General features: G+C 43.7%; 1 protein-coding gene across 1 annotated transcript in view; it reads left to right on the forward strand.

Annotated features, from left to right (window-relative positions):
- The first annotated feature begins 7,349 nt into the window (after nucleotides 1-7,349).
- Nucleotides 7,350-23,830, forward strand: part of RSPO3 (R-spondin 3) — a 57,338-nt gene continuing 40,857 nt past the window's right edge. Inside the window, exon 1 of the mRNA XM_083606324.1 lies at nucleotides 7,350-8,473. Within this exon, the coding sequence (XP_083462450.1) occupies nucleotides 8,377-8,473 (97 nt within the window). The 5' untranslated portion in view covers nucleotides 7,350-8,376. The remainder of the gene's footprint in view (nucleotides 8,474-23,830) is intronic.

The raw sequence follows: 23,830 nt of genomic DNA on the forward strand, positions 1-23,830 counted from the left end.
CGAACAGAAGCGGTAGTCCCTAGTACATTAAAGATATACTAGATACTTCTGGGACGCGGATGGCGCTGTGGGTTAAACCACAGAGCCTAGGACTTGCCAATCAGAAGGTCAGCTGTTTGAATCCCCACGATGGGGTGAGCTCCTGTTGCTCAGTCCCTGCTCCTGCCAACCTAGCAGTTTGAAAGCACGTCAAAGTGCAAGTAGATAAATAGGTACCACTCCGGCGGGAAGGTAAACGGCATTTCTGTGCGCTGCTCTGGTTTGCCAGAAGCGGCTTAGTCATGCTGGCCACATGACCTGGAAGCTGTACACTGGCTCCTTCGGCCAATAAAGCGAGATGAGCGCCACAACCCCAGAGTCGGTCATGACTGTACCTAATGGTCAGGGGTTGCTTTACCTTTAATAGATACTTCTATACTGAATATATTGTACACTGCCATATCTTTTTTTGAATGAGTTGACAGTATAGAAATACTCCTATCGATAAATAAATGAATATGGTAGACTGTGTAATACATTCTCAAGTTACCAAGCATCTCTTCTCCCTTATGTCAGCCAGCTTGTAACTGGTAAGACTATTGCATCGCTCATTAGCAAGACCCAAAAGTGAACGGAGCCAGTGTTTTCATGGCTTTAGGATAAGATAATAAGGAATAATCCAATTACTTTTAATTAATATATTTTCTAACTTCATGGGGGGGGGGAATTAATCCATTGTCCTAATTACTACTAGGATTGTGCCATGTGCTCTTTCTGGTAACAACTAAAATATTATTCTGCTGAAAAATGTAGGCAAGTGAGTTATTGAAAATATTTAGGAGTACTCTCATTTTCCTACTCATATTGAAATACTGCCCCTCAATGAGGCCAAATTTAGATTCACAAAATGTTAAGGGATAGGCATACCCCTGAGTCCCTCCAGAAAAAAAGCACTGCTAGAGTGCATCTCAAATTCTTATTTTGTATTGATACTAGTTCATTGATTCCAGTTTCTAAGTGCTTTTGAAAATCTTTTCATGACAACATCACATTGCATGTTATGGAAAATAAGAGACATAGTTTCGGAGGAGGAGGAGAAGGCAGATACTGTATGGAAATAGTGTAGCCTTATCAGTAGCTATTAGGAACAATAAGTTTCTAAATCACAATTAACATTGTGTTTGTATCTCACAACTGCAGTCACAGGTTCTGGATGATGATTTTATGTTAGACATATGCCCATATCAAACTTCACCAAAATTATATATAATATGCACAAAGCCATTACTTAATTGATTGTTATTTGGAAAATAATTAAAAGTTAATAGGATAGGTTGTTGCTGATAATAATTTACTTAAAATATTATAGATGAACTTAAGCATATTGAAGTCCCATGGATTTCTATGGGATAGTTAAACATGTGCATAATTCTGTTCTAGTAAGATCAGTGGGTCTTAAAAATGTTAATGTTGGGTGTATCATGCCCAGTATGTTTTACTGTGCACGGGAGAAACATTTTATAGGTACTTCTAACATATGGTGACCAATCCAGTTATGCACAGTTAAGGACTACTGAAATCAACATGTATGCCTAGCTTTAAATTGGATCACAGCTAAGAAATGTTTATGACAAATGGATGTTTTCAACTATGTGCATTGAACACAAGCCAAGATCCATTACATATCAAGAATATGTAAGAATATGTAAAATATTTTGCTTTTCTAAAGCAATTTCCACCAGTCAATTCTCGTTTAGTACAGTCCCATTCCATGTCTACGTGAAAAGATCTATATCTGATTTTACTGATTTTAGTGACAAAGATGCCTTTAGCTCTCCATATGTTTGCTTCACAATATTCTGGCACCTGAAGGCTTCTTTAAATCCTTCACCTCAGAGTCTACAGTCTCCCCACCATCAGCTGCTATGGGCACCAGGGTTTGTGGCAGAACTCTTCCACCAAGATATGCATCCTGTATTTACACTGTCAATGTCAACTTTGCCGGTGGTGTAGTAACATGTTGGCCGACATAAAAATAAAATCCTATGCCTACGTTACTGTAAAAAAACAACCCACCACACACAGTCTTTCACAATGACACTGTAAAAAAACAACCCACCACACACAGTCTTTCACAACGACAGAACTGGATTTCAGTGATATTGTATGTTCATTTTACCATCATATAAGACAATTAATTGGCCAGGGCTTAAAAGCTAATAAAGTGCAGAAAATCTGATTTTGAACAGAACTTCATTTATTAATCTCCCAGTGTAAAAGAATTCTCCTAAATCAATCAATCAATTATAAATCAATCTCAAAACCCAGTCTTTTTTTTTGGATTCTTCTATAATCAGCTAAATAAATTCTGATAAAACCCTGTTCATTATTAGAGCTGCTTCTATCAGCAGTTGATCTTTTTATGGTTAGAAACAAAGGGCAAGAAAATGAATTTGTTCACCACCTATAGCTATAGCCCACCCTTCACTAGGGCAGGTGACAACAATTTTAAATACAACATTAAAAACAATTTTAAAACTTAAAATTACAAAAAGTACAATCACAAAAATATTGATATCAATATGCAATAAGCCTTCCCAATTACCCCCAGTGAACTAGGGAATTATTGTGTTTTATTTATTATATTTATATGCCACTTACTACAAAAAGATTTCTCTGGAGGCAGCTTAACTTAAAAAACAACAACCCACCATACTGTACCAAATTTGAAATACATCAGAACATTAATAAAATATTAATTATGAACTATGAATATTTTAAGGTAGTGTTCAAGTTTTATTTTGCTTCTCATTTTGGAAGTGCTTAGCAAATATTACTGCATTTCCCCTCCAATATAATATCAGAGAGTGGGATGGGACAAAGAGTCTAGATAAAACCAAATGCATCAATTAAAATGGACCTGCCTCTGGTTTGAAACAAAGTGTGTATTCTCCCTGAGATGGTGCAGTGACTACAGGGTATAACCCAGGCTGGCGCTGAGAAGCCTTTTATGCGATCTGCCTAATAACTGGAAGCTGTGCATTAACAACAATATAATGAATCTATGCAATGTGTCTGCATTGTGAAGCACTCTGGTGAAGGTTAGTCTGGAATACCTCGTCCCTGGAGAGAATGTACTGTTTATGTAATGTTTTCCTTATGTTTCCTCAACATTCCCACCCGCTTTTAAAAAACATACTTTTAATGTTAACACTTCTCCAGCAGAGCTGTCCAACTTTGCTGTGGGTTAGTATTGAATGTATATTCCTTTAGTTTCTTCCTGTGATTGTTTATTAACACCATTCCTTCCTCTGGTTACAACAGACATTTCAAAAGGCAAAAAAGAAAACTGCACACACACACCCCATCCCCAAATAATGCAGACTCTGTCTGTATATGGGTGTATTTCTGAAGTTGAAGGCTGAATTGTCTTTCATTTTTATGTCTGTGGGGCAGTTTTCATCCCATCTAGCTCAAGTATCCTGGATTTAAAAGATTTTCCCTGGATCCCTTTTCAAAGGGAACCTCCCATAGATCTTTAAATCCCCCATATTTTCTGATTCAGATATTTAACAATGCAGTGAGAAGAGGAAAACTACTCTGAAGAAGTATTTTTCAAAGGAAGCCTGCTTTATGATTTCTGGTACAATACAAGTGGTTGTCGGTATTTTCCTTCTCTTAAAAAGTATCTGTATGTTGATAATAGGTAAGAGAAAGTAGATAATGTCTCCCTCCCACAATTCCATTTTCTTACAAAAACATTCCTGTATAAACAACAGTCTTCTGCATAAAAAAGAGGTGAAAATCAGCATGACTTCTAAATAAATATGTTTGGGATTAAGGTGTGTATGCATTTGGGTAGTCTTTAGGCTGAAGAAATGCAAATATCAATTATTTGCAAAGCAATCTCCTGCTGACTGTTCTGATCCTGTTGTGTTTTACAAGACTGAATCTCAGTGATGGCATGAATTTTTAATGGGCAGAAACTCTCTCCCAGATTTCTGGCACTGTTTCTGATTCACAAGGAGCTGCATTTCTTTTCTTTTCTTTTTACTAGGAAAACAATGTTTCAGTGTATCGGGTACTGTAATAAAATCACTGGAAATTCTGTAGGAAAAAGATAAAACAGACAAGGAATATCATAATTTAAAATTTAAAATTCAGTATTCTTGGAAATGAAATGAATTAGACGGGGGCTAACTAAACGCGTTTTTTGACAGTGCAGTTGACTGCAAAGGCACTGCAATGTAGCCTGTGCATTTGTGCCTTAATGCCATTAAAAGATGTGCGCACATTTACATGGGAACATTCTGCATTCATTTATTTGGGAAAGGGAACAAGTCCCAGTGAACTCTGTGAGTCTTGCTTGTAAGTAAATATACATAGGATCAGGTTGCTAAGACTGTGCTCAGAACACCATATATTCCAAACATTTCATTTGATTTCAGCAGTACTACTTCTGAGTAAGTTGCTTAAGCCATAATTAATGATCAAAGTCCATCAGCTTCATAGAAGACTTTGCATGCTATGTTGTGTGCAGTATACAGTATAGTAGATTTTATTTTTAAGGGGTGCAGTGTGTTGAAACCCAAGTACAAACTCTAATCTCATGGTGAATTCACTGTCTTTCAGTCCAGTCTCCAATGCGGGGCTCCTGTAAGGAATTATGGATTATTTTGTACACTTGAAAACACTATACATGTGTGTGTGGTTTTAGAAATTCCTGCAATGAAAACCTCAGTAGGAGACCGCAGGATATATAGGTTGACAGTCTTTTTGTCAGTAGGGCAAACATAACAGTTAATAACACAAAAAGTGTATAGGGTGGGGGAAGATCTGAATGATACTTTTCATTCAGGAACGTTGCCACAATACTGTTCTAGAACCCTCTAATATCACACAGCAGTAAGCTCATGTTTTTTTTTTAGTTTCACGGTACACTTTCTCTCACACAATTTTAAAAGAGAAAAATGCAGAGAAGAGAAATGATAGCGCACGGTGAGATGGAAGCCCTGTAGGTATGCAATCATTTATAGTTTTAAGATGATGATCGGGAAGCTGTAGCACTGCACTCCTGGAAGGACTACTGCATTTTTAAACCCTCTTCCCTCATAACCATAAGTTTTGATTAGCACTTCATTCACGTTTGAATAATTGTATTGTTTTTATACTTTCAGGGGAAAGGTGGCCATTGCCTCTTTCTCATACTTCGTTCCAGTGCAACCTGAAATCCTTTTGCACTAGGTACAACCAAACCTAAGTAGCCTGGCTTGGAATGTGTCCTTGACCTGTGACAATGCCTCTCACGTGCCAGGATGGAGAGCAATGAGTGCAGGTGTAGAAATCTCTGTCTTTTGCACAGCTGGAATTTAGCCTCACAGCCACTGCATGGCCCACTTTTTTCTTCTGGCCCCGTTCACCAGTCATATGTGACCCACCAGGAAGTTATGAAAAGTTATCCTCTGTTGGAAAAAGATACCCAAATCCTGCTGTGACATATTGCAAACGTAAGTTCCCCCTGGCCCTGTACCAATATACTTGGTGACGGATTAGTACATGAACACATGATCAGCATGTGGAAAGTCCAGGTAAGGCTAGGGTCAACTCCCTACCTGAAACCCTGAAGTGCTGCTGCCAGTCAGTATGCAGATAACACCGAACTAGAGGACCAGTAGTCTGATTCAGGGCACTTCCAGATGACCTGTTTAATGAGCATTCATTCTGACTTGTTTGCCAAGACATTAGATGGTGTTGGCTCCTGGATGTGCTCCTGGACTTAGCTCTGAGCCTGGATGCCCAGGTCCCTGCAGTGGCCAGGAGTGCATTTGCACAGTTATTGATTGATTGAATTTACATACCACCCTATACTCGGAGGTCTCAGGGTGTAAATGAGTCAGGGTGTAAATGGGGTCAGGGACTCAAGGTTTAGGAAGCATATATAAAAACAACAACTGCATTTAACAATATTCAAACTGCCTCTTCTCAAAGCTACTGTACCAGCTGCACCCATTTCTGGAAATGTTTGATTTGACCATAGTGATGCAAATCATTCCATTTGGATTACTGTAATGTGCTCTATGTGGGGCTGCCTTTGAAAAGTGCTCAGAAGCTTCAACTGGCCCAAAGACAGACAGTTGACCAGGGCTAGTTATGGGGAGCATATGATGACTTTGTTCCAACAGCTCCACTGGCTACCGATCTGTTTCCAGGCACAATTCAAAGTGCTGGTTATGACCTATTAAGCCCTATATGGCTTAGGTTCAAGATGAAAGACTGTATTCTCTCATTTGAACCTGTCTGGGCTCTGAGATCTTTGCGGGAGGCCCTTCTCTGAGTTCTGCCACTCTCACAGGCATGCTTGGTACGGACACGGGAGAGGACCTTTTTGGTGGCTGCTCCCAGACTTTGGAACTTCCCTGCCCTGATAAGAAGTTAGACTAGCCTCTTCCTTGTTCTCCTTCTGCCAGCAGAAGTCCAAAAGTCCTTTAGGAACCGACTCTTTTAAAGGAAACGTCTACTATGATGATTTTATTGTTATTACTGTATATCAATGTTTAATAGATCTTATTATTGTCTATTATTATAAACAGATTCTATTAATGTTTAATTAGGTACTTTTTAATGACTGTCTCTTCTATATTTTTAGCCTTTTCTATTTTATCTGTGTTTTTGTCTTATCTGTAAGCCACACTGAGTCCTCTGTCTGGGGAAAAAGGTGGGATATAAATAAAGATAGGTAATAAAGATATTTAATGAGCATTCACTCTGATTTGTTAATGGGGAGACTAGAGGACAGTGCATCAAAGCAGGTATTACCCCACACTTTCCCCAACCCAGTTTTTCCCACTTATTGGAGAAAGTCTAATCTTGGGGGGGGGGCAGGTTTGTTGCGCAAGCCCTCCCTATCGATTATAACTGTGCAACATGAATCTGCCTATACTGTATGTGATTAAATCCCTCAAAAAAGTGATCGCCTGGGAGGGAGCGCCCTCAGTACAACGCAGCTTCTTATCTCTAATCATCAAAAAGTAGGGGGGGGGGCTGACCGACTTCTGTGAAATCTGAAATCTAGCGGCACTCGCTGCTTTGTCCTTGTTAGCTGGCCCCAAGAAATGTTTCATGAGGACACGCTCAGGCATCATGCAGACTAACCCCCCCCCCAACCACCCAACCCCGATACTAACAGAGAAAAGCATGTGGCTCCTCGAATTGTGTGGGAAGCGAAGGCGACGGCGAGCGACGCCCCAGCATCAGCAAGAAGCGAGACTTCTGGGCGCGCTCTCGCAGCCCCACGCGCACGCGCGCGTTTCCTCGCTCCCGTCGCGCGCCGCGTCCCTCCCTCGGCAGCTAGAGCCAAAGCCGCCCGCCAGCGATTGGAAGTTCCTCGCCCAGGCGGCTGCGCGTCCGATTGGAGTTTTGCTTTCCACACTTCGACGCGGGCTTCAAAAATACCCCTGGACTCCCGGAGAGGGAGGAGTAAGTGGGAAGCGCTCTCTCTCTCTCGCTCGCAGGCAGAGTCTTCGAAGGCAGCGGAAAGAAGCTTTGCTCCGAGTCCGGCTGTCGCTCAGCTGCGAGGGACGGTCTGAGGGGGCTGCTGCTACTGCCGTCGTTCGCCCCGCTGCCTTCCGAAGCCCTCGCCCGCTGGGAACGGAGCCGCTCCTCCCGCGCTCTGAGGCGCCTTCGTCTAGTGTAGCTGAGGCGGCGCTCCTACTACCCACGCCTTCCCTCAGAAAGATGCTGCTGGGCTTCGAGGCGTCTGAGGCGACAGCTCCCAGCCAGGTCCGAGGAGGGCGCGCTCAGCCCTGAAGCCGAGGGAGAGGGAGAAGCGCTGCCACCGGCCCGCCGGCCCCACAACCACCATCACCACCAGCTGCCCGGGCTCCTTCCCCGCGCCTGCCCTTGCCCTTCTCTATGGGGTTCCTCAGCGAAGGTGAGCAGCGCCCAAGAGGAAGGCACACCTGCCCATGGAGTTTCTGACTGGGAGCGCCGACCTGTAGCCGGAGCCGGGTGGGAGCGCCCCGCGCCACGAGCAGCCTTTGCCCAACCCTCTTATTGCCCTCTTCCCCCCCACCCCCACCCCCTCGCAACATGGTACCTGCCCTGACATCGACCAGGCGCCTCGCTCCCGGGTTCCCGCCGTTCTCTTTCGCCGCCCTTCCGAGGAGGCTGCCCGGAGGCCATTGTCGGGGCGACTTGAAAGTGCAATAATTAAGAGCCCGCGCGCCGCCACCAGTGACATTTGTTGGCTCGCTTGTTTGTAAACAAGAAGACGCTCGGGAGCCCTTGCCTCCCAGGCAGGTATTTCTGCCGCCCTCCCCCCCTCCCTCCCCACTCCGCCGCCTCCTCTTCCTTCCCCTCCGAAAAGGACGAGAGACGGGAACTTCTTACAGGGTTACTATGCAATTGCGACTGGTTTCTTGGGTCTTTATCACTTTGAACTTGATGGAATACGTCGGCAGCCAGCAGAACCCTTCCAGAGTCCGGCGGCAGGGAAGTAAGTGCGCCCTTTTTCCTGGGTCTCTTCTGAGGCAGGGCTGGGAAGGGGCTGGGGGACAGGGGCTCGCTCACCTGTTGAGGATCTCTCGCTTCTCTCGTGGTGCCGGGGATGTCACGCTGAAGGGGGAAAAGGTATTTTGGTACGGCAGCAGCAGGTCTCGGGCAACCCGACCCTCTGCATATTGGCTCGCTTTAAGCCTCGGTGAACGACGCTGTTCCTTAGCCGCGCAGCGCTAAGAAGTAAGTGCCGCTGGTCTCTTCTCCATGAAGCGCCGCGCACAGGGCTGCGGAACTCAGGGAGACTTGTCTCCAAGGAACGTGGATAGGATCGCACTGCGCAGTTTTTTGTTTGTTTGTTTTTTAAAAAGCTTGCATAGAGGAGCAAAGGAGTATCACGCCCTTCTTGGGAAACTTTTTTCCCAACCAACTTAGAAACACACCACTGATTCACACTATTATAAAGATTGAACTATAGCTATTTTTCCTTATGTATTGTACGATGCATTCCACACACACGTGGTTCAGGATTAAGGAGGCATCTCGGTGTCCCTCCCTCGGTAATGCAGCAAAGGGTCGCGCAGGTTCCTTTGGGTGCCTCGTGATCTTTGCCCGGCGGTTTGAATGGGATCTGCCTCCCACATAAGTGGATAGGGGGCAAGTTGATACTGTCTTGGATGAGTGCTACCACGATGTACCTAATAAAAAAGGAAGAGTAACGTTGGCCCTAAGCATCTTTTCTCTTTCTCCCTGGTGGTTGCTCGGCTTTGTAATTTCTCTGAAATTTGGGGCTGAGAGAAGCATCCGGTGTACGCATCTCTGTAGGTAATTACAACATCATATTTTTACAATCAGAAGGCGGCAGAGAGGGCCAATCTGAAAAATAGAAACACCAAAGAGAATTTTATACATCAAATAATGGTGACAATGTTCTATTAGCGAGCAGGAGTCGGCTAAAGTTAAGCACGTTGCATGCTTGCCTCGAAAGCTAAGTGCATCTGAGTTAAGTTGGACTTACAGGCCCCATTGATTTCAATAGGCGAGATGAAAGCACCGGACAGGAGCCCAGTTGAAGTTTGTGCTTCGAAAAGTGCCCCTGGATCGTGCCCCTGTTTAATTCACACGGGCATCGTCCTCGGAGGAGTTCGGAGACATCGTCGGAAGTGTGGGTGTTGGAAACGTGGGGCTGTGGGTTGTGTGTGAGTTTCCCACCGAAAGAAGGCCAAAGCGACACTGTTTGAACCTTGGATTCCAGTAGATTGGCCTGGTCAGATAACGCAGGAGACACCGGTGAAGATTGTGGTGAATGGGGCCATTCTTTCCAGATTAGACAACACCTAGGTAGGACTTGCCCGTCACTGAGCCTCAAGGGAGAAGGCAGGGCGAGTGGGTAGAGGGGTTGAATGAGATAAACCCAGATGAGCGGGTGCAAATTTGGTCTCTTCATTTCGTGCAAAGCCTATTAGGAATCTCTTTCCTCCATCGACCTCGATAGGGATCCTCCTCCCCTCCCATATCTCCGTAAAGGCCCTTCCTAGAGAGCTGGGCGAGATGTTTCTGAGCTTCCTTTGGCGCTTTGTACTACTTGGTGAAAGGGGCTGTGTATTTCCCTCTTGCTTGACAGCTCTGCCCTGATAGGAAGAGGCCAACACACACAGCAGCCTGTTTTCATTCCGCCGGCCCCCCCTCCAAAAGTACACAAGGTTATTTCCTAGGTTTTGCCCAGCCTTCCCTTTCCCCACCTTGGCACAAGTATCCCTTGAAAGCTTCCTTTGTGCATCGGCTTCTCGAAAACAAGGTCCGATTCACCGAAAGTGCCCTGGAAATATCGCTTTCGCGAGGGATCTCTCCGGGCACGCTCGTGTCCGCTTCGCCAGAATGAAAGGCTGACGACGGGACGCCCTCTTGTTGCCCCGGGGCCACGGAGCGGCTCGTTTCCTCCAGAGCTCCCCGGAGCCCCTTGAGCCCTGTGAGCTGTTGCGAGATCTGGACGTGGTTTCAGACTTGGCAAGTCGAGTTGGGGAGAGGGTACTGGAAAGCACACCTTTCAGAAAAGGAGGTGCTGAAGGTTCCTGGTTCAAACAGTGCTAAGCTAGATGGACCGATGCTCTGGTTCAGTATAAGGCAGCTTCCTCCGTAGAGGGGGGAACCTTCTTTCTCTCTTTCTCAGGCAATAAGCATCTGACTAAGGACTGATCCGAGAAAGACGTTTCGGCATTTGGTTTTCTACACAGCTGGACTCCAGTAAATAGACTTATCCAGGAGAAGTAAGGAAATCGTTCTGCAAGACCAAACTAGCCCCGATTCCTGCGCTCCTCTCTCATACATGAGGTGGGGCTGTGGGGCGAGCTGTTTCGCACAGACTTTAGGCTTGCACATCATGGAGCGGTGATCTGCACGCGTGTCGCCGTGGGCCACCACAGATCTAACGCGGAGGACTGGACTTTCGCTTCTCCTCCGACGCGGTGCTTACATAGGAGTCTTCGGCACGCAGATCAGCCCCATTAAGTTCAACTGGGTAGGATAGAGTTGCTGCCTCACATAGATGCCCCTCATTGAGTGCAGAGCGATTAAGTGTATGCCAGTGTATGCGAAATGTTCATTCATTTCGTATGTCAGGAAGCGGAGAGCGCGCGAGAGTATCTGATATTACTTACTCATGGAAAAGGAAAGCAACGCCCTGAGTTTTTCTTCTTCCTCTTCTTGGCATATGAGGATACTGTATGTTGTTGTCTCTTTTAGTTCGAAAGGACTGAGGATAAATTTGTTAGATGGTGAAGGTGGCACGTTGTTTGGGCGTCATCTGCTCAGCCCAAGGGGGTTTGCTTTCTCCAAAGCCCAAGGATCTCGCCCTCCTTCCCCCTTGCCCTGAATCTCCAGAGTTGTGAAAGGCGCGACCCCTGGCGTCCGCTGCAATAAGAGGGAGAGGGAGGGAGGGAGGGAGGGAGCGCTCTTTGCAGGTGCGGGCTCTTTTCATAGGGAGCTTGTCCCAAAGCTACGGAAAATTCAGGGATGCAGGGGTATGGTGTGGCCGGCCGAGCTGCGAGCGCCAGTGTGTTGGTTTGACCCCCCCCCACCCACCCACCTGGCTTCGTCCCCTACCGAAGCTTTTCCGTTGACTTCAAAGGCAACTATATCGGGCCTTAAACTTGGATTTGGAGACAATGAAACAACCTCCCCTGCACGCGCACACACAACCAAAAAACGAGCGCGGGGATCAGATGACGATGACGAGATCAGAAGAACAGATGTTTAAACAGCACGGTAGAGAATAGCTTCTTATCGCTCTTACAAACTAATCAGGCAGTGCAAATCAGGCAGAAGATTTACTTCAAAGGCAGATACACCCCTTACTTGACTACAGACCAGAGAGAGAGAGAAATATATTCAAGGAGAACCAACGGGTGCAATTTTAGAAGATGGCTGGGAAGGGGATTGCTACATCTGCCTTCTTTATGCATCTCAATGAATGGTGGGAGCCATATAAAAAGGAGCCTTGGGGCTGTAATAATATGTTGCTCATTACTCATCATGCTGCTGGTATTTTCCAAACTCCCCAGCCTCGTTGTCAATAATTAAACCCATCAATCCCAGCACATGCAAGTCCTGGAGGGGGGTGTCCAGTGCTTCTTTCTCTGCCCACAGAGCATCTGCAGCATGAGAGACAGAATGTTGTGGGGTTATTTGTTGATGGAGGAGAGGCAGGCAGCATGCTGTCTCCAAATGGGACTTAAGTAGAGGGTAAGACGTGAAGGGGACTGGTCCCCCCCCCCCAGTTCCCAACTTCAGTCCAGGAACTCGGGAAGCAGGCAAAGAACAACAGGGAATATGAGAAGGGGAAAAGTCCAATAAATTAGGAGGGAATTGTGGGTGGGGTGGGGTGGGTGGTGTCCTGCTGCTTTCTGTTCACCCCTCCCATCCAATCCACCTCACCTGTGAAATGTTATGTTATGTCTGGGATCCAGACAATGAAGATTTTTTTGACATTTTCCTCCTTTGAGCCCCAGAACCTCAGGCTAAACCATAAACTGCTTTTGAAACTCTTTTAAGTTTTAGACTATAAGACTTTGACTTATGACTGAGAAAGCTAAGACAGTTAAACCACAACCAACAGAAGAACGGGGGAACTACTTCAACCACAATGCAATAAAATGGTGCTATGTGGTTAAAAAAAGAACCCTCTTCTTTAGTGGGCAGCCAGTTCAAAAAGAACCTAAACATAATTGTGTCCTGTATTCATAGGGGTTTGGAATTCTTTGGCTGTGTACACCATACATCTAAAACACATTTTTCCACACCTGCCAAAGAATTCTGAGAACTCTTGTTTACAGCTCACAGAGCTACAGTTCCCAGCATCATTAACAAACTACAGCTCCCATGATTCTTTGGGGTTTGTGCTTTAAATGCGCACTAAATGCATAGTGTGTACACATACTATGTATAAACCAAAAATGGTCTTTCAGCATTAAGTTTTTAAAATGTTTTATAAGACAGATAATGGTGAAAATAACATGCTACCAATACAACCAAACAAATATTATTTACCACATTTCCACATATGAACCAACCTGGACCCTGTGATCATGATCTGAAGCCCTTCTTTGTGTGCCTCCTCCACAAAAGGTCTTGAGGGTGGGCCACATGAGAATGGGCCTGTTCTGTGATGGCTCTCCACTTGTGGAATGCTTTCCCCAGGCAGGCTCACCTGGCGCCTTCATTACAAATGTTTAGGTGCCTCTTCTCCCAGGTCTTTGGATAATTAGACAATCTATTGTCTTTTAAAAGATCTATGGTCTTTTGAAGTTATTGTTTTTGTTTGTTCCTACGTTATGTATTTTTATATTGTAAACCACCCTGTAATCCTTGGATGAAGAGTGGCATAGAAAATTAATAAATAACGACAATAATGCTCATTTAATTAATCACAATGAGAAAGGGAAAATATTTGTACTCTTTTACAATACACAGATTTTCTGTGCTGTCAAACTTGCTCATAAATATAAATTGGACTTTTGAAAATTGTACTTTCAGAGAAAGAGAACAAATATTTTCTAATTTTCACTCTTTGGATCTGTCAAAATACTTTGGGGCTAAGCCTAAAGAAATTAGTAGCCTCACTGCATTGTCAATAGAGCTACTCACTCCCTTTTACCTACATCTCCTTCTCCACTGAAGTCAAACATCCATTTCAGTTATATATAACACAGTGAAAAACCATTGAAAAATATCAGCTGTATAGGTTTACATTATGAAGGACTCTGAAGGAGAGTCTGTATATGGAGAAATCACCTGTCTAAAGTTAAGTAAATACCTAGTTTGATGCAGTTAAAGCGCCAGCCAACTTCTCCTGATCCATTTTCTTAACATGTTACATGTATGCTCAAAGTAGATTCTGCCAACAAACAAACAAGCAAAATCTGTAAACTGTTTACAATTACCAAGTAGAAATAGGAGTGCATATATATCATTTGGGAGAGAAGTTGTTTGAAGTTGTGGACCCACTCACAGCGACCCCTTCCCACAGAGCAAGGCCTAAATTAAGGAAGATTAAGAAACTGGACAAAACAACGTTCTGGGCTTTAAAAAGTTCTGGGGTCAGGCGCAACGGGCTTTTATTGGGGGCAGACTAGAGTGAAGCCTGGTCCACTCTGGCCTGCTCTCAAACCATGCCCACCCAGCCTGGCTGGATTGGTCCAAATTCAAACACTGGCTGGTGGGGAAGTCTGCCCACTTAAGCAGCTAGCCAGGGGGAGCCCACAATTGCCAGCTGACTGTCCAGCAGTCACCCACCCCAGGACTGGGTAAGCTGTCATTTCTTTCCCCTCCTCTCTCTTTATAGCTATTTGCCCTTAAAATTTGAAGGATGGGACAGAGGGCTATTTTGGAGAGGAAGGGAAGAAGTCCCACCTGCCTTTCATCCTATGGGTTTCTGCTCATCCCATCTCCTTCACTTCTTCAATTCTTCCCTCTTCACTTCTCACCTCTCTTCTGCTACAGCCTTCCTTCTGTACAGTACCTATTTTGTTCAGTTGCTACCACAGCCACTTCTGTTTCTAGGCAAGAGGTGAAGTTATTGTAATTGTAACTAACTCCTGTTTACAGTCATACCTTGGGTTACGATCACTGTGGGTTGTGCGTTTTTGGGTTACGGACGCACCAAACCCAGAAATACCAGAACGGGTTATGGCACTCGCGCATGCGCAGAAGTGCTAAATCGTGCTTTGCACATGCGCAGAAGCACCGAATCGCATCGCACACATGTGCAGATGTGGCACTGTGGGTTGTGAATGCAGCGGGTTGTGAACGTGCCTCCCACATGGACCACGTTTGCAACCCAAGGTTCCACTGTATTTTAATCACCATTAACTGGCTATTTGGTATCTTACTCCTCTGTTATTGTTATTTTGTTTAGGTTTACTTTTATGGCATTTGCATTTGTTTGCTACTTTGTAAAGAGTAAAAAAAAGGGGAGTTGTTTTTTTAAAAAAACCTCTTCATATAACTAACTAACTTGCTAAATAATTACCATCTCCTTTCCTAATGCACATGAGAATTGCCTGTGAGAAAAAAGTACACACACTCAGGATGCTAAACAGTATGTCAGGACATAGTCTTCCTTCCCCAGATGTACGCAGTATGGAGAGATAAGATAGGTGTGTTCCTCCATCCACATGGCCCCCATGCTAGACCAAGAACTGGTTTCATGTATGGGAGAAATGAAGTGAGGCATCTCTGATCAGAGATGGTTTTACGCCCTGTTTCCTCCTCCTTCTGCAAGTCAGTTGTCTGACTTTTCTATCACACTCTAGTGCAGCCTCCCTCAATTTGGTGCACTCCTGATGAAGTAGGGCTCTCTTCAACCCCAGCCAGCATCACTGATGGTCCGAGATGGTGGGAGTTGCAATCCAGAAACATCTGGAGAGGACCAGTTTGGGGAAATCTGCTTGCTTTTGACAAAGAAGGGAACGACAGGAAGTAGCTATAACAGATGCTTGTGTGTGCTAGGAGTATAAGAAAGAACAGAATATTGGGAACTGGCTATTTAATACATGAGTGTGTGCGCGCGCACACACATGTATGCTGACCTAGATACAAAGAATGGTGTCACATGGTATGGTTACATTGCTAGCAGATGTGAGCCTGGCTAGTGCCTGGTTTGGAAGCTAGGTGTCCCCATGTCTGCTGCCCAGAGTTCTATGAAGGGCAAATTTGACCTTTGAAAGGACCATTGTGGGTTTTCTTCTGAAGTAAGTTTGCTTCAAGTGCTCCTTAAGGTACAGTGGTCCTAAGCCCTATCATGCTTTAAAGGCCATAATCAGCACTTTGAATTGAGCCAGAAGCCCGGGCATTTGGCTCAAGACTGGCAGTATATTTTCTGAATGCCTGGCCCTGGTCGGCAATCCAGCTGCAGTGTTGTCCACCAACCTAAGCTCAGGAATGATTTATTGAGTCAGCCAAATGTAAAACACATTGCAGTAATATAAGTGAAATGTCAACACATGGATAAAAGTGACAAGGTTGTCTCTGATGAGGAAGGCTCTGACTCCCCAGGTGCAGCTGATGAACAGTACCTCATGCACTTGGGCTTCCCAGAACAAGCCTGTAACTAACAGCAGCTCCAGACTGTGCTTGTTTCTTAAGGGATATGCAATCCCGCCCAGTTCAGACTAAATTCCACTTCCCTATTCTGATAATCTTCAGTTTATTGGCCTTTATCCAATTCACCACCCATCTCAGACACTGGTTCAGGACTTCAGTTACTTCACCTAAATAAGATAAAAATGAGTGGCAGAGTTGGCACTGCACACCAGGCCCCCCAATTTCAGAGAAATATCAAACAGCATGGCGGACAGAATAGTGTCCTGTGATGTACCATGGGACCCCAGGCTGGCCAGTGCTTCTACTGATCACTTTCTTCCTCCCTGTACTGCTCCTCCCATTGCTACCTTACCTGGGCCATCTTTTCATATTAATTGGCAGTGGGCGCAGTAGATCTGCAGGCTGACCACCACCACTTCTGGATGTCTTCTTCCTCTCCATACTGCTCTTCCTGCTGCCACCTTACCCAGACTGACTCTTCGTCCTAAATAGGCAGCGGCAGCAGCACTGGATCCCCAGTCCAACCACTGTTTCTGGTTACACTTCTCTGACATTTGCAGGAATGAAGGGGAATATGGGGAGGAAGAAGGTAGCTAAAATTCACAAAGTTTCCTGGGAAGAGGGATTGATTGTTATACCACTCTGGGAACCATAATTCTCTGACAGGAACAGGAGTCTCCTAACAATTTTCAACATCCGTAACAAATTTCATTTGCCAGGATTCTTTGAGGAAAGCTATGAATGTTTAAAATGTTATGATACTGCTTTAAATGTATAGTTCAGATGGGGCCTATGGCTGGTTACAGGATACTGTTTATACTGGTTCCAGTGTGCTGCCACTGCTGGTTTTTCAATCTCTGTTCACATAGTATTATTCAGGGTAGGCAACCTAAGGTCCATGGGCCAGATGCGGCCCAATCGCCTTCTCAATCCGGCCCGTGGACAGTCCAGGAATCAGCATGTTTTTACATGAGTAGAATGTATCCTTTTATTTAAAATGCATCTCTGGGTTATTTGTGGGGCCTGCCTGGTGTTTTTACATGAGTAGAATGTGTGCTTTTATTTAAAATGCATCTCTGGGTTATTTGTGGGGCATAGGGATTCGTTCCATCCCCCCCCCCCAAAAAAAAATATAGTCTGGCCCACTACATGGTCTGAGGGATGGTGGACAGGCCCACGGCTGAAAAAGGTTGCTGACCCCTGGTATTATCAATGATCCAGATGTATTTTGCAGTTTTTGTGAAATACTGAGGTTTGATGCATATCCCACAAACCATCTTTGATCCGACTTGGAAACTGTAGCCTTATTCAATTAACAGTGAAGCCCCGGTGTGCATACTTGAGACACTGACCTTTCCTTCTGGGTGTGGTTCTACATGTGTGGTGGCAGTATGGGCATGCATGTGCAGATGAAGATGGTGCCAGCAATATATCTGCTTCTGCTTAAGTTTAAATACTTTCCAACTGTTTTGTAGTGGACTTAAAGCTGTTCTCAAGAACCTGTAATATGAGGCTCTGGTTTCCTAGCTCCAAGTGCCTCTGGGCTTAGCTTTTCACAAGTTTGTTCCAGCAGGAGAGAGGGTGGGTGGAAGGGTGAGGACACCCACCAGGCAGTTTGCATTGGGATATCCCCACTCCATCTCCCCTCGTTGGTGTGGGCAGGCTGTGGGTGATGTGGTAACATGTCAAAGCATAGGAATGCAAATGCAAATTGAAACACAATGGGGGGAAAACACCTCATTGTGTTTTAAGATGGTAATGTATACTCAGCCTATGGTAAGGATGTGTAGTGTAGGTAGGATTTGGATATGTTTACCTGTCTGGTATTACCCGGTAATGTCAGGCTCTGTTTTATGTTGGAGTTTTTGAACTGAGTCCAAATATAAATCACAAAATAGAAATAACTAGCTGATGTAGAAACACCTGCAGTGCATCCCTGGATCCTCATGCACAAATCCAACTGCAAAAAACATGGCACTTTAATGTATTTTATAGAATTTATGTTATGAGCGCATCCAACAATACAACAGAATTTACTGAAGGTAACTTTGAGAACATGATATTTGATTCCTATCAGCTCTGTGGGTCAAAGAGCGGGAAACCACCCATGTTCCCTGCTGCAGGTCTCCCACAGACACGCTTAGCAACAGTAAACATTATTCCAGTGCGTCTTCTCCAAAGCTACAAATACCAGCATCTGCAAGTATTTTATGACTTTTACTACATAACCTTCTTGACATTGTCATAACTCACCCATAAACTTTCCTCCTATTCCTAAATAAGTGCTTCGAAAACTAACATACTTAGCTGAACACCAAATCAAGCCTAAAACTACTTCCAACAATTGGCTTCAGTGGGATGAATACAACAAGAGTGCAATCCTGTGCATGTATATTTGAATGTAAGTCCCATTATGTTAAATAGGGCTTATTCTCAGGTAAGTGTGTTGGAATCCTAGGCAGAGGTTACTTCTTAATAAACATGCACAGAAGTGCAATGTGGAGTATATAAGAAGCAAAGAGCTATACTATTATTTTATAATTAATATTGTATAAGAAGACAGGGAATTATGATTGCACTACTTAAATGAAATCCACAACTGGAGTAAAAAAAGAGAGTAAAATAAAAAAGTACCACTATTATTATTTTACTGTAGTAATGACTTTCAAGTTGCTGCTGAGAACAGAAAGCCCATAGGTTAAATTACTGTATAAGAATACATGTTAAGAGACTTTGCCTGGAATGAAAAATCTAAATAGGCAACAAAGGTTGGGAAAAGGAAGCACCTCAGGATTATCTTGAAATATTATTGGGCTTACCACTCCTTACGTTCTTCGCCCCAAGGCATTATACATAGGACAGACCATAAACCTTAACAAAAGTAACCTTGAACTGCAAAGATGATGACAACTAGGGATTGTTCAAACAAACATTCAACTCCTCAGTCAGAATTTTTAAAATTTCTTTTCTTCACAACTCTCAAATACCAACCACAAAGTAGTATATTGCATTATTGTCACCACCATCACCACCAGCTTGCCTTGATCTTTAATAGAGCACTAGCAGGAAGTGCCCAGCACTGCTTGGGAATTTAAAGAACTCCCCTTTCAGAATTATGATTTTAAATGGATTGTGTCATTTGTGAGTTTTGGGGTTATGTCTGTATATACAAACAAGCCAGGGTGCGCACACATGCTACACAGGGCTCCAAACTAACCCAGAGAGCACCTGACCGAGTCCTGAATCATTTTGGTGTGGGGAGTTAAGGTGCATTTAGGGTTAATTTGGTCCACTATCTTCATTCAAAATGGCGCCTGGCACTCAAGCCATTGATGAAGACTGCTGCCTCTACCTTGGGAACTCTTGTGTCAAGTAGAGTGATTATATCTTGAGAGGCATCCAAACTGGTACAGGTGAGGATCAGCAAATTGGGCAACAATATCTTTAGAGGCATCCAAATCAGCAGAGTTTGGAACAGTCAAGCCAAAAGCCAGGTGAAGTCATGCCAAAGTTATGTTTTGATCCAACATCTTGATTAAAAATGGTGCCCAGTGACCCAATGTCAACAAAAACCACCAGAAAACCTTGTGCAGAGTTTGATAGTGGCACAGTTTGGACCCCTTACACAAAAAATCAGGTGAAGTCACATCAAAACCATGCTTTGGTCTGCCATCTTGATTCAAAATGGCACCTGACATCCAAACATCAACAACAACCACTGAGCCCGTCTCAGGAACCCTTGTGTAAAGTTTGGCAATGATATATCAAGAGGTGTCCAAACCCATAGAGAACAAATGGACAACAGGCAAACTACTTTTCAAAATATATACAGTGACCTTACTATGTGAGAGTTCAGTTCCGGGCATCCACATTCAAAGCCAAATTGTGTAAAGCTAGGAAACAGTCTGAACTATGCCCCCCTCCTGTGCAACCATCCCTACCTGTCCAGAGCGAACTTAGTCCTCTGCTTTGCTTACCAGGCCTCACACGACCTTCCCAGAGCCCAGTAAGCGGGGGGGGGGGGGGATTAAAAAGCTCTGTCCATGGTAAGTTTCCTCCACTCTCCATTTATTTATTTGGAGGCTGCATTGCATAAGTAAATTATGTGGAAGTGGCAGGCCCAGTGTAGTAGATAACAAAGCAGGTCCCTACCCTGAGGTGCTTTTAGGGTAAAATTGACCCAGGGAAACATTAGAGGAAGAGAGGGACGTGGATGCAGGGGTAGACATTCAGAAGAATGTAGCTTAATCAGTTGCACATTCTTAGACTTTGTTACAGGCTAAGTCAAAGTGGTACAGAATGGAAAGCTGGGAATTTCACCAAAGAGCACATGGAAAAGGTGAGTTTCCTTGGATATTTTATAGAAATGTGGGGCATGCGACCCCATATCTCTCCAAAATTTGCCCTGGAAGGCTCCACAGAAGAGAGCGTAGAAGCAAGGGAAAATGCTTGTATTGACAGAATGATATCCTTAGTGCTACAATTTTCTACCCATAGTTTGCAGATCTGCTTTAAGCCATGGTTTGCCAATTTGGATGTTGCAATTAACCACATCTAAGTCTTGTAAACCATAATTTGGAATTTCAAGTGAAAGATATGTGAATAATTATCAACCAATGGCTCCAGCGTTGTGATGACTTACATGTGTGACAGCACCATCACAAAACAAAAAATGAACAGAACTTAACCTGATTATTTTTGGGGAATGCATTCCTTTTCAGTAGAGGCAGTAATTTGTGCATTCAGCTGTGAGTTATTAAGTGTTAAGCATCTGAGTGATGAGACACCAAATGGTGTGTGTGCATGTGTAAATCAGCCCCAAGTAGAGTTACCTTTTCTTTAAAATGGCAATGTAATCAAAACCAGCACTTGAAACAATGAGTATGATCTAATGAAAGTTAAGCTCTTTTAACTCTCATTGATTCTAATAGGAGGGATGTAAACATGTGCTTAATACTCCCAGTGAAATTAATGTAACTTCACTAAGCTTTATTTTGGCTGGACTGTGCCCAGCAAGAGTGTCTTGAGTGTGGAGGCACTGCTGGACCTCTTGGTCTGCCTCTACACCAAGTGCAGCCACGACTCTCTGCTCCAGAGGGACAGGCTTGCCTTGGACTTTCTCGAGTGGGAATGCACCCCCTGATTACTATGTTGAGTCAACATATCCTTTACCACTGGCAATAGGCCTGAGAGCCCCACTGCCTCCACCATGGCCCACTCACTACCCAAGGACCCCAGTTGGCACAGCATTTGGCTGAGCCGTCTTAACAACAGGCATTATGTGTCTTTTATTTTATTCTTTAAATTCCATTTATTTCATTACATTTGATATATTTTCCAGATTTTGAATATATACATCATACATTTCCCAAAACAAAATAAAGAGGAACAAAAATCACTTCCCTCAGGACTTCCCAGTCCATCCCCTGTGCTTTAATGAACTGAATAGAATGAAAGATAATGAGACGTGATCTTGAAGAGTGTGCGTACAGACTTGACTGTGCATAGCTCTCTCTCTTTTTTTAGTTGCTATTTTGTTAACATTGATATTGTTTTAGGGATTATTGCAATGCTTGGCTTATTTTTCAGTTGCTGCTTAGCTAATGGTGTTTTATAGATTGCAATTGTTTCGTTGATGATTTGTAATTTATTTTCTGTGATTCATGTTGTATTCATGATGTTCCGTTCTGTTGTTGTTATTTATTGTTTGTAAGCTGCTTTGAGATGATTTTGAATGGAAAGTGGCATAGAAACACAATGAATCAAAATCAAGTCAATCGGATCCATGTTAGCGACTGATCGCAGCTTGAGCTTAAGGAAAAAAGCCTGTTTTATCTTGCACTTCAGCATATATTTGGATGTGCTGGAGCTTTTGGAACCGTCTAAGGTTGCTCTCCATCAAAATGACTTGAAATTATCTAATGCTGATGCTGAAACAACAAAGGAAATACCCCAAGAGCCTGGGGGAAGCAGCTGTAGGGGCATCTGCTGTTTTCACTGTTACATGGGACTCTCCCTGACATATTTTTTTACTATTTTTTAAAGTACAATCTCTGTTTCTTATGCCATAAATATATTCCCCATGCTGTAAATAAATAGCTTGCAAGCATCATAAAGCTGATACAGAAGAATAAATCTTAACTACATAATGTCAGGTCAGAAGTATAAATCTTATCTAATATGCCAGGTCAGAAGGAAAGAATACTTTCAGTGAAAAAAATAGCAAGCACCTTCCAGTAACAGAGCTCTGTGGGTTTTTTTTCTTCACTCCTCTAAAAATATGCTGCTGCCAATAAGATGATTTGAACAGTCTCATTTTAGAATTTCCAAAAGAAAAATAAACATGCGGACCAGAATTAATTTATAAAATGCTCCAAGGTTTATTTTGGCAGAACACTTTTCAGCAGTGAGATTTTTCTCTCCCCTGCTTTCTTCCAGACATGCACACATTTACTTTCCTCTACTTTTCTTATAAAATGGACAAGTTATTTAGCTGTAATATAATAGAGCAAGACTGTGTATTCTATTTATAGCTAATACAGTGGTACCTTGGGTTAAGAACTTAATTTGTTCTGGAGGTCCATTCTTAACCTGAAACTGTTCTTAACCTGAGGTACCACTTTAGCTAATGGGGCCTCCCACTGCCGCTGCGCCGCTGGAGCACGATTTCTGTTCTCATCCTGAAGCAAAGTTCTTAACCCGAGGTACTATTTCTGGGTTAGCGGAGTCAGTAACCTGAAGTGTCTGTAACCTGAAGCGTATGTAACCCGAGGTACCACTGTAGTAGAAGCCATGGTTTTTTTCAACATAAGAGGGCTCTCATTTCAAATACAGTGGATTTTGTTACAGCAGGGAACCCCACACCCTTGGTGCTTTAGCCCCAAACTTCATTACTTTCTGTGGGCCCTGCAATGGGATTCTTGCTCTCATCTTACCAAGAAGTAATTTATGAATTCATTTATTTCCCCTAAATAAATAGGAAATCATGATTTGCCATACCCAAAATATTTCTTTGCTGTTTTCCCTTGTCCTTGTCCTGTTTTCCATGGACAAAGCTATGCTAGGTTAATGCAAATGCCTAAAACCAGTAAGCCATCTTTGAAAGTCTTGGGGACAAAAGTAGTCCCTCCACCCAGTTCCCTCCTTCCTGTAAAAGGTTGGGGAGTTATAGCAGGATGCCATAAGTGAACAGCCACCTGCAAGATAGTATTGTTTTTTTGACCTGGTGGGAGAAGGGATGTACCTCATTAGGACTGGGAAGAACGTGCTTTTCAGGAACCTTGTCAACATGATCAAGGAAACTTTTAAATTAAATCCTGTGAGGAATGGAGGCAAAAGCCCAGAGGTGTATACTGAGTCAAGTACTAGGAAGAAGGCAAAATAAAAAAGAGGCAGTACAATGGAAGTGGGGCCTGGTAATTTTCAGGTAAATACAACAGCAGGGAAATTGGGAAGGTGCAATGGCCCTGGTCTCTTACGACACAAAATATGGGAAACAAACAGGAAGGATCTGGCATCCTAACCAGGAAATTAAGGTATTACTGAGGTGTGATGAGGGGAGACTCATGATTGGAACATAGCAGCTAAAGGGTATACCTTGTTCAAAGTGGGAGGGGGGATATGGAGTCTTATTACCGGTATATGTAAAGAATGTGTACACCGAGTTGAAATTCATAAATCTGAGAGTGCCTTCACTGGGATCCCCCCCCCCCCCCAGTTCTTAGCAGCCCTTCCTTCCTTTCGATGGTGGGAAAAGCAA

This window comes from Podarcis filfolensis (assembly GCF_964270895.1).
Source record: "Podarcis filfolensis genome assembly, chromosome: 3".
Lineage (NCBI taxonomy): Eukaryota > Metazoa > Chordata > Lepidosauria > Squamata > Lacertidae > Podarcis > Podarcis filfolensis.